Source organism: Morone saxatilis, unplaced genomic scaffold (genome assembly GCF_004916995.1).
Source record: "Morone saxatilis isolate NCDOM2014 unplaced genomic scaffold, NCSU_SB_2.0 Contig18, whole genome shotgun sequence".
Classification (NCBI taxonomy): Eukaryota; Metazoa; Chordata; class Actinopteri; family Moronidae; genus Morone; species Morone saxatilis.
In genome coordinates, this window is record NW_023339740.1 from 139,640 (window position 1) to 151,790 (window position 12,151).

Genomic DNA, 12,151 nt, shown 5'->3' on the forward strand with positions numbered 1-12,151 from the left:
GCTGGCCATTGGGCTGGGGGTGTGATCAGAGCCGCAGGGGTAGGCGTCCAGAGTGTTCTAATAGTGGGGACACAGCAGAAGACAGTCAGTGCGTGTCATGTTCAGGTAACAAGCAGGTTGGGTCCAAAAAATAAATAACACACACCATATACTGCATGTGAAATATAAAGTATACTGCTTGTTTTGTGCTACTAGAATTACCGCCCCGCAGTTGTATGCCTCTGACAACCGGTCAAGCTGCAGTTTATATCCATGTCTGTCCAGAACGGCACAGTTAGAAAGGCTTTAGTTAACAGGTGCAGCAACACAGAAAGGCTCTCCAACATCACAAACCAACAGGTAGGTCTGAAATGAGGGGGTCATTTGGGTCCACTGGTAATACTAGTCCCATGCAAATTGGGCTATTGTTGTATCCCATTAAACATCTTTGTGACATTCTATCATAATTGCCGCATCAATTCTTGAGTGATGGCCAAAACCAAATTCTAATCAGTTCATCCTTGAGTCCAAGTACACACGTGCATATCTGAAGAAATTCCCTAAAGATATCGTGTTCACAAGCATGAGAAGGACGCATGGAGGCATAAAAAGTTAAATTTGTTATTCATTTCTCAGCAAGTAAGCCAGTTACCAAAAATAAAGCAGTAGTGTTCCTAGTGTGGTAAGAAGTAAAATCCCAGCAGGATTTATTGTTGAGGAGTTGGGGTTCGAGAACAAGCTATCACTGGATTCCAGCGACTTCTACACTCTGTGCTTTAAAGTTTATGGGTTATTTGTTTTTTCTTCCAGTCTGGCAGTGGGGAGTCTTTGCTCTGGCTGCACGGTTGTTGTTTTTTGTATGAGAAGGTTTGAAAGCGGGGTCATTGCTTCATCATTGGTAGTCTTAACAATAGGAAGTAGAGGCAATGAACCTGAGAGCTCTGCCTGGACTTCTTGTTTTGATGGATTGCATGCAGTTGGCTGGTGTGTTGTTATGAATGGACTCCTTATTCGACCTGCTATTACAAAACAGAGATTGCTGATATACCAGCATTGCTGAACTTCCATCACATACATACTTCCCCACGGCTGCCAGCTTTTAACTTGGTTGTAATAACTTAACTATAGAGTGTCCAAACAGCTATATATAGGCCTCAGTGAGTATTGATTAAGTTAACCATGGGGAGTGAAGAAGAGTTTAGACTGCCTGTTTTGTCCACATCATGAGAACCCAACCATTAGAGGAAAACAAGCAGGGGTGACTGCGTGCTAAGAATAGCCCCAAACGACATTATGACTCCTGAAATAGTTATGAAGTTATGACGTCCAATCTAGGAACAAGGCCTGGAAGCTTAAAGGCTGGTGTGTCACTGACTGCCCTGGCCCATGGATGCCCATAGTGGATGATTACACCGTAATGACACAGGCTGCAGAGCGCTGGGCGGGCTGCAATCATCTGGACATTTAGCCGTAAACACTGAGGGCACTAATAACCATGTGGGAGTGAGAGAAGAGATGGCAAAAGTTTAATTTCGGCTCCTAATGTTCAGTAGAAGTCCTGATAGTCCTAAAGTCAATAACAAAGCGCGTTCCCCAGAGCTTAGAGCTTGCGTGAGAGTCCGTCCCTGGTGCAGATGGACTGTCCTGGCAAAGACTGAACAGGGATGAAGCTGCTTTGGTGCTGTTTGTGTACAGGGATCTAATTGAGATTTGACATCTTGATGACACTGTAAATCTCTTTTCAGCTCTAAATTTCTCATCACTGTCCCCTTCTAGCCATATGGTGTGCTTTGGCTCCGCCTTTTTTTTTGAACCTTCACTTCACAAAGGCAAATATTCATATATGTCCCACCGACTCGCACCCTAAATGTTCCCTCTTCTTTCATTTTTCTTCTGCTCCCCTGTGCATCTCTATCCCTTAACATCTTATTCTTTTTCTCCTTCAGAGCTTTGTGTCTGCCTGGTGTTTCTTTATCCAGTCCTTGTCAGGCCTTGTTAAACATTACCCCCCAACCCCACCCCACTAAGTACAGCTAATGCCGCAGATCGATCTCTCCCTGACCAGCAATTCTATTAAATTACACTGCCCGCGCTGCCGTCTCCCCTCGAGCCAATCTGTTGTACGCGTCTGCACAGGTTGAGGGGTCGGTGCTGCTCTGCGTCCTCAACACAGGAGGAAGTGATAATGGAGGAGGATAGCCCCAGAATGTCCATCCAAACACACACACATGAATACACCACATAAAGTTAGGCTTTCCAGATATGGTGTTATGAGAGAGCCAATCTAATTCAATCCCTCCTCCACAGCATTACATCTGCCTATTACAAAAAATATCAAATCTAATTTCATCTCATACAAAGGTCACTTTGCTGGAGTAGGACGGCCCTGGACAGCTTCAGATTCATGGCACCAGCTTTGGCAGATGAAAGCCTTTATTCAGTATAGTCATCAAAGGAAAAATACTCCTCTAAAAAGAAAGAAAATTGGAGAGCATGTTCTTCTGTAAACAGAACAATGAAAACAAGGAGGAGAATGTCAAATATACTGCGTTATTTAGTGACTTGTTCACAGTGTCTGCCTTATGTAAAAAGAAAACATACTCCAATATAAAACACTGAGGGGGAGAAGGAAACACTCTCTTACAATACAAGGCCATTTTTATTCTTCTTATTCTTATAGGCATTCATTCTTAGCATGACACACAAACATACAATTACACACACTGACACATGGGAGTGGAGCGGAGTAACTGCTATCGGGTTCAGTATGTTGCCCACTGTGCGGTTACACTGGAGAAAGTGACTGTAAGTGCCTCACACAAGTAAATCTCAGGTGAGGGGTAGTTACTGAGGGCAGGGGAATGATTCAGGATCAGAAACACAGACTAGACATGAAAACTATTAGGGTTGTCAGTTTGTATTGAAAATTCAAACTACTATTCATTAATATTTAACGAATATTAATATTTATGATTTTTCTGAATTAAAAAGCCTATAAGCACAACATGCTGTGTCTTGTGCTACAGCGGGGGAAGTCATTCTGACCCACTGCATGTCCTGATGCGGTGTCAATAAGCTAGCGTATTGTTGTTCACTAATGCAATATGGACAAAACTAGCAAGCAACATCGAATGGATAATCTAAAATAATATTTCTGCAGTGTTTGATTGTAGATGTGGGCCAGCTAACCTGAAACAAAAACAGTTAAATTGCAATTGCTAAATCTGGCAATACCAGAACATCTTAGCATCTTATTTCAAGGACACACCTTGAAACAATGCTCTCCTCCATTCTCCTTTACAGTGAAACAAACTGGAGATATAGAGAATGGCTTTGTAACAAGGAGAGAGCTTTTTAAAACAATGAAAATGGATGTTCCAAGCAATGTTATATGGTAAGACAGGGTTTACAAGCACACAACTTCTGCATGCTGAAGATGTCACTGTCCTAAATACTTTTATTTAAACTCTTTAAACTGTTTCTACCCAGTTTTAGCAAAGCTGAGAGTAAGTTGTCAGTCTATAATGAGCGAAGCATTGAGAGACTAGAAACTTCTATATATATATATATATATATATATTCAATGAGTGGGGCTATTGTTTAGGTCAGTGGTTCTCAAACTGGGGGTCGCGAGATCATTTTTGGGGGTCGACAAATGGTGGTGGAGAATGAAATAAAATAACATATTGTGGCCAGCAGCGTGGAATGAGAGACAGGAAGCAGCTCATAGCAATGTCATCCCTACAATGACATTCAACACAGGAGACAAGAACTCACAGTATACTATAGGCTATATACACTGTTTTTATACATGTTAACAGGCCCAGTTACATCAGTAATATGATAATGTCCTAAGCAGACATGTTCACTCTTGACTTTGAAGGTGCCGTTACTTCAATAAATCTAAAAGAATGAATCAGTTGTTCTATCTGTGGGCAAAGCAACGGTCTTTTTGTGTGAGTTTGTTTGCTTTCATATGTTGTGTTACACAGGAGGGGGGTCGCAAACACCAACCTGATTTTTCTTAGGGGTTGCGACTCTAAAAGGTTGCTAAATTAATCACAAATACAGCGTGTCAGGATCTGAGTGCCTAACCACCTCTACAAAACAATTTCCTGGGGAAAGCCTGAAATCATGATACCAAAGGATCTGAGAAGCAATGAGTGGAAGCATTTTGGCTTTGACACCATCGGCAGAAGAACCGTTGATAATTTAGCCAAAATGGGCAGTATATGAAGGGGGCGTGTCACAACAGTTAAGTTTAAATACATTTACATTCATACTTTCTTACTCATGAAATGTTTTTAATAGATGTTTTTTGTCCTCTCTCTTTATTTTCAGTCTGTGCTGCATGAGTCTCTAATTTCAGGAGGTTATTTAAGAAAATGTGGGACTCTGCTCAGTTTGACTCTGATGAAGACACATCTGGGGTTGAAATATTAGTCATTCAATAAAGTTTGTTCCAGTGTACTTTGGACCTCCAAAAGCTGAAGCCATTTGCTGCTTTTTAAAGGTGGAACTGCCTTACAGTTAAGTTACCATGGCATAGTTTATGATAGGCTACGTGGGTTGCATTCTAATAGATTTGAACCAATCATAGTAGTACTAATTATACTAGTGACAGCCCTGATAAATGTATGACAGGTAAGCACAGAAATAAGGAATCAGTCTGTTGAACTCACCTCTGGCAGGTTGGCACAGTTGGATTTGACTTCGTACTCGATGTACGCTGCCTCCACTCCTGCCTCTTTACCCATCTGAGTGTAGCACAGGTCTCTGGTGGAGTTAATCCTGCGGTCCACATCTTCAAGGTTAAACATGCAGAGGGCCGAGTCCTCGCTGGGCCGAGTCGATGAAGCCAAACGAGTGGAGAAGACACCAAGAAGAGTTTCTGAGCCTTGGGTCACCACACCATCCTTGGTGAGCCCAAGCTGGACAGCTTGCAAGAGGTTGTAGATTTTTCCTGCCCTGGAACGGCATGTCAAGGGTACTTCCACGTAGGAGTAATAGGCCTGATCATCCAAACAAACACGAGAGATGTAGGTGCGATACTCGCGTGACTGTGACTTTAGATCCCGCCGGTAGAAGAGGAAGTATACATGCTGACGGTGGGCGAAAGATGCAACAAAATGATGGTCGTATTCTGAGAGACGGCCAGCCACAGCCAACTTGGCAGTCTCCTCATAAGAAAAGACGGGGTCCTGTGCAAGGTTTCGTGTGGAAATAGGTGGGTGGCTGCTGGTGTAACCCCGCCCCACAAACAGTACTGGCTGCCTGTCAGGATGAGAGCGAACCACGAGTCCCACCGTGCTAACATTGGGGTGGTTAGCTGCGACATATTGAGTATCCACTGGCCTCTCTGTGGAGAAGAGTACCACATTCACAGAATCCAGACTACGTTTCTGGCAAATTCCTTGGTTGACGCTCCCGCAGGTAATAAGCTCCATTGAATAAGGGTCGACCAGCAGGAGCTTGTTGTGGTTGCTGGTGGCCTTAGCCTGAGGGCAGTTGCTCTCAGTTACAGGAGGTAAGCACTCCCGGCTGTCTGTGACAGGTCCAGTGTCATCCTGGAGTTCAGGTTGGAGGAATCGATCCAGCTGGAACAGGTGATCCCGGGCCCCGACATAGACCCGACTCACACTGGGGTCAGGATGCAGGGCCAAGTGCTCGAACAGAGTGTCATTCCGGACAAAGGTGGGATAAAGACTCGGGGGGAAGGAGTGTGATGCTTGGACAACACCCCTAAGTAATGAGGGGAAGGGCCAGCCAATGGCTAGCAGCAGGAGAGACAGCAGTGTTTGGACTGCTAACACTGAAAGACGACGCACCATCCCCGGAGGCATGGTAGCAGAGCTGAGGGAAAGAAGACAGGACAGGTTGTTAGAAAGTATGTCTATATTCAGTAGAACAGGGTTTTTTTATAAATAATAAATAAATTCATTATTCTTGGTAAATGGTAAATGGACCTGTACTTGTATCAGCCCGCCCTTTCTAGTCTTCCCGACCACTCAAAGCGCTTTTCACACTACGTGCCACATTCACCCTTTCATCACACACATTCACGTCCAGTGATGGCAAAGCTGCCACTCGAACACGAAACTCAATCAGTTTCATACACATTCACACCCGATCGCTATGCCATCAGGGAGCAATTTCGGGGTCAGTATCTTGCTCCAAGGAATACTCGACACATGTGGGCAGGAGGAGCCGGGATCGAACCAACAACCTTACGATTAGTGGACGACCCACTCTGCCTCTGAGCTACAGCCGCCCCTTTTTTTATGTATATATATAGTTTATTGTCTGCACTGTACATACCATAGCAGAGATGGTGAAATGGATTCTAATACAGTTTTTAATTCAGACCATTTCAAGTAAATTATTAAAACTGATTCCCAAGCATGGAGCAGACCAGTACCAGGCCACAGAACATTTGTTACCAGTAGGGCTGTATCACAATACAGGGGTTATAATTTAATATATTACAATACTCTAAGCAAGGCGATATATTGATATTAAAAAAAAAGTCTAATTTCTAATTTCTAAAAGTGGCACACCATATGCATAAAATCTGAATTAAAAAAAAGTTTACTTTTGTATGTAACCAAAATAGTGGGATCTGTATTTCTAATTGTCACAGTCCCTGTAGCATGCAACATAACAGCCCTCCATTTACATTTACAACACTGGTATCTACCTGTTGGGGATTTAAACACATAAATCAAGTTCTTCAGAATTGATACAATATTACAAAACAAAATACTGTATTTTTCTATATTTTCTAACATCCCAGGCTACAAGAAAGTGATGAGATGCATTACTGTGAGGTGTTTAAACTAGGTTATCAGTATGTGATGCCCGATAAGCTATTTTATCTGCATTGCTGTATTCCTTTAACTGTTGCAAAAAGCTAGCTAATGCTGTGATCAGAGCCCTCTCTGCTGGAGCCACTGTGTCTATGTGTCATTAGGCAGCCATAGGGTCATGAACTCTTGCTGTGACATGGCTGAGAGACATGGTAGACTACACGCTGGACCAATGATAACTTTTGGTTTTTCATGTTCATTGGTGAATGGAAAGCAAGAGCCAGGAGACTGACTCTGTTTACATGCCAGCATCGACAACATCAGAAAACTGCCCTGTACTCTTGTACGTCAACAACATACAACACCACATTGCAGAAACAGTCAAACTAGGCGAGATATGGCAAAAAAAATTGACACATTCATCTGTTTGTCAGGGATGAAACAAGCATTTCTGACCCTCGACACCCAACGTCTGTCAATCAGGACGTTATCCGGCTGATAACGTCTGGTTTAATCCCAGCACTAAGTAAAATACAAGCTTCAGCGCAAGTAGGACAGATAAACGCCCTTACCTGTGATATATAAAACTCAACGTTTGTAACAATGTTGACAGTAAAAACAAAAAACTCATGGCTGGGGAATCCAGCTTTAGAAGCCGCACAAAGACCAGTGGAAAACCCAAAGAGGACCTGTATCGGGCAGGGGTTCCAAAACTTTTTCATCTTAAGGACCCCCACGATAGATTATGTCTTAAGGAATCCTCTCTGAGTATTTTTTTTATTTTTAGGTTCACTGTGGTTTAGGATCACTATAAATTACAATGAAAATGGCCAATCCTCTCTTTCTTTTCTGCCAAATGGGATAAGAGTAAAAATATTCCCTTCCTCGTTTTGTTGGTCACACTCTACAATCAACTCAGGGTCCCCCTGTCAGTCCCTGACCCCAGTTGGAAAACCATAGATATGCAGTTCAGTTCCTATAGTACACTGTAATATAATAGTATATGGGCCAAGCAAACTGATCCCACAACCTATTATGTTAAGTAAAAGAGAGTGCAAAGAAGTCTGATTTTTCTGCAGATAACCATATCAGGACAACTAATAAAACTATTGTTAGATAATAAAACATTAATCACTTCTATTTTAATCAATGACTATACTAAGAATCATTCAGCAGTGTAAACAACCTCAGGAGGACTCCTTCAGCATAATAAATTGTGACATCCTCACCATTTGTTTCCAGTGGTGTTTCACAGAGGCATGTCACCTCTTGACCTCCCAGCAGCTCGGGTTTAAAAGCACATCCTCCTGGACACAACCTGCAACACAAAAGGAAAAAGGAGATACATCAGTACACTAAGACACCTGAGTGATTTATGGCAGCAAATGCAGAGATGACAAACCTCAGCCTAAAAGACATTACTGCAGACCAACAACACGCTCTCACAACTTGTATTTTTTGGCATCACTGCAGTCCATTAAAAGTCGTGGGAAGCTCATACCCATTGAAATTCCTGTCAGACCTGTGTCTGACTGGTTACATCCGTTTTTGGGAGTAAAAAAGCCCTCAGCAGAGGCCAAGTCAAGTAGTGTCAGTCCAAGAGGGCTTTCAGTGCCACACACACTCTGCCCCACTATACAATCCTCCCTCATTGCTAGGATACAAGGTACAAAACCCTTTGGTTTCACAGTCCCTGCCAGAAAAACAAGCTGCTGTGAGGTAAAAGAAGATGGCATGAGAACCTTGAGAGGGATAGCGTTCCCTTGTTTGGGCACCTGAATCTCTGGTTTCACGCTTACTTTGAGAAATACTGCAATGTCTCTTCTGGTTATGACTGCTAAATTACACTCAATTCTCCTTTGAATTCCATATACAGTATATCCTCCTCTTTCCTGCTCAATATCTCCCTCCTCTTTCTATCCACCTCTCCTCCTCCATCGCCTCCCAACACTCCATCACTGGCAAAGAAGCAGGATTATCTCTTACGGGTTTAGGCGGATCTCCAGTGGGCTTATCCAAAGGGAAGGTTGGAAAAAAAAGACGAAGACAGACTGAAAAAGACACTATTCACCTCACTGAACCGGCCTATCCTCATACAGTGTACACACACACACACACCTCTTTCCCTGCCACAGTAGGAGCACTAGAAAGCTTGCTTTGTTGGTGGCAATCTCCTGTGTGTGGGAATGAGGGTAAAGGCCTGGCAACAGGCCAAAGACGGAAAGAAAGGACACAAAAAAAAACTACTAGAGCACAATAATTATGATCATTGTTATCGATATAATTTTAACCAAATGCAATTTAATTCTAAAACTCCTCGACAGGAAATTCCCTGCAAATGTTTTTTTCCACTTGATGGCATGCTCATGTAGAACTATCATCAGTTCCAACACAAGCAGAGGCACAGGGGTCAAACAGACTGACTGATGCCTCTGTGACTGACCCCGAATCATCAGATCTAAACCAAAAGACAGACTTTGTCCTTTGACCCCTGGGGGTGGGGAGAGCCAGTTTTCAATACTTGGTTCAAAGCTGCAACTCTGAGGCTAAAGAGCCTGAACTCTGCAGTCAGCATGTCACGACTCTCTGGTGGAAAAAGCGCTTTACAGCCCTGTGCAGATAATCCTGAGAAAGCAGCGGTCCGGAGCCTAACGGAGCACAGGCAGGAATGACTGGCATGTTAACTCGTAGAAACACTAGTTCAACAAATACAGCACTTCTCCTGTTTCCTCCTCTAGCCAACGGCGTCTGCAAGCTTGATGTATATTACTCCATCATGGGTGACAGTGTCCGATTTGAGCACAGGGTTGTCGTCTCCAATAACTCTCAAAATTTTGCAGCCTGTCACTCCATTTATCCAAGAGTAACAGGCAATTCAGGTCCTCACCTATCTTAATTTGCTGAAAGCTGCAAAGTAAATAGCCAAAAACTACAGTAAACTGGGCTGCCTTCACTCCGGGACAACCTCATTTGGAAGAGGTTTCCCTTTCCTGCAGTGAATAATCCAATCAGACTCAACTTCATTCAGAGTTTGAGACACATGAGAACAAGAGAATGGACTTTGATTCAATCCTCACACGTTAAAAATCACATTTCGCCTCAGAGTGGAAGTCTTTTAAATGGGGGGGTGACTTCAGCAAGCCAAAAGGTATCAGTGAGAATGATGAGAAGAGAGAGAGGAAATGTTTGCCTGTAATTGCTTTATCTTTACTTCTAGGTAATGGACTCCAATGTGTTCCAGCACTTGCTGCAGAAATAGTAACTTAACTCAGTTCATATGATAGGATATAGTGTGTATTCCAACAAAATACACTGGACAGTTTGACAAATAAAACTTGATATATAAGAAGGCATGTGAAATAAGGACCATGGTCAGGACACATTTCAAGATAAGTGACACTTTATAACTCCTGATGAAAAAGCTGAATGCAAGTTCCACAAATTCACTTTATTATGCTACGCATCCTTGTCAGTAGTCAACACAATGTTTTTTCCAAACATAAAAGCATTATGTCCATCAACAAACTGCAATGTAGTTCTCCTGGAAGGTTGCTGACACTTTGCTCAACGCAAAGGGATTCTTATCACCTGGGATATGCTAAAAACAAATGTGTTCTAAGTAGGGCTGAGCAATTTTATCGATCCTGCGATATATATCGATATTTTGTTTCCCCAGAAAGTATCGATTTTTCAGCCACTCGAGTAACAACATTTAAGCCCAATTCAAATCCCCCGTGCGTTCCGCCTGCACTGTTGCTCACCTGCCCGTTCCCCCGTGTGCGCTTTGCAGGAAGCCGATTAGGTCAACAGCCGCTATGTCGCTCTAAGAGCATTTCTAAGCAAAGCGTTACCCCTAGAATCCCCTTACACAGACGCCGACGTCTCTTCTTCCCTGGCCTTAAACTTACTCGCAAGACGGACATTTAAGTAAATTTTACAATGTTTCTAGTGACTAAATGCGTTGAGAAGCCATGTACTATGTTTACTTACCTGGGGCTAACGCTACCTCATATGTCTGTCAAGCCAAAAAAGGCGTCCAAGAGAATCTGTTCAGAACAGCCACTTTTGCTGCACTTTTTTAACCAAGATTCAAGAATCTCAAGAAAGCTTATATCCTGAGGGAAATACTAGTCAACAGTTTGGCAATACAAAGTGGGAAAGCTAAGACAGGTTAAGATAAAATAAACTAACATAAAATAAAAAAATAAATAAAAGGCTACATAAAATATAATCAAACAATTAACTAAAATGCAACAAAATGCAAGCACTACAGGTAACATACCAGTAGAAAAAAAAGCCTCCTATTGTTTCATTTGTAATCGGCACTTATTTACTTTTCAAAAGGCTTGTAAGCACAATTTTGGCACCGTTTCAATAAAATGAAACTAATTATAATAATTAATCTTAATACAGCACACTTTGATTCATTTTGTCGTATCGTGGCTAAATATCGTGACATACTATTGTAGTGACGAAGTTCCGTGTATGTGATCGATCGTCATCGTGAATTCGAGTGTAACGCTACACCCTAGCTCTAAAGGCCTGTTCGAGACAGACATTTTTAGCACGGTGAGAAAAAAATGCCAGCCTCTCCCTTAATTCATGTCAACACCACTGCAGCACTGGTTAGCACAGCATGTAAGTCTAGGAGAATGCCACACCTGTCCAACACACCCTGTTACCTGGAAAGTTAAAGCAAGCTAACACTTGAAACCAAACGTCAAATAAAAGACAGATTCTCTGGTTTGAACATCAAGGGAAACATGTGAATAATTAAACACAACTCAACTATGTAAGAACATAGCTCAGAGTTCATAGATATTTAAATGATAGTTACATATTATATCTAATAACTTACTGACAGAGCACGATATTATCGGTAGTAAATATCAGCCAATAGCAGGAAAATAGAATCATTCGAATATCAGGAAATTAATACTAAACATGCGTAGATTACAGATGCATTCACAATAGGGGGTCCATTAATAATGAGATTCTTATACACTCAAATAGCACAATTGGAACCTTCCTTAAAATTCCCAGCATGACGGCTACATGGTTATGCGCTTCTAGCGATATATATACGAATTCACAACCACCGTTGTTCTCCTTGCCCTTGCCTGAAAGAGTCCAGCGGTAACCAAAGATCATTCAAGCTCCATCAAATAACTGATGGCCACTGAAGAAGCGGGCCCACGCCAACTGATCGAGATTCAACGCGGAGATGTTCAACCAAAGCTTGAACTCCGACCAGGATCACAGAACGAACAGATAGTGGACTAAAACGCACTTCTCTGAACCCAGACTACCATCCACGTTCAGAGGACAGGTATCGAGAGGGATCCCGGACCCAAGCTGGCAGGAAC

At 42.5% G+C, this 12,151-nt stretch overlaps 1 protein-coding gene across 1 annotated transcript in view; it reads right to left on the reverse strand.

The window, feature by feature from the left end:
* Nucleotides 1-12,151, reverse strand: part of plxnb1b (plexin b1b) — a 75,143-nt gene that overhangs the window by 37,446 nt on the left and 25,546 nt on the right. Inside the window, exons 3-5 of the mRNA XM_035661646.1 lie at nt 8,015-8,103; nt 4,662-5,832; nt 1-57 (exon numbers count right to left, since the gene is read on the reverse strand). Of these exons, the coding sequence (XP_035517539.1) occupies nt 1-57; nt 4,662-5,822 (1,218 nt within the window). The 5' untranslated portion in view covers nt 5,823-5,832; nt 8,015-8,103. The remainder of the gene's footprint in view (nt 58-4,661; nt 5,833-8,014; nt 8,104-12,151) is intronic.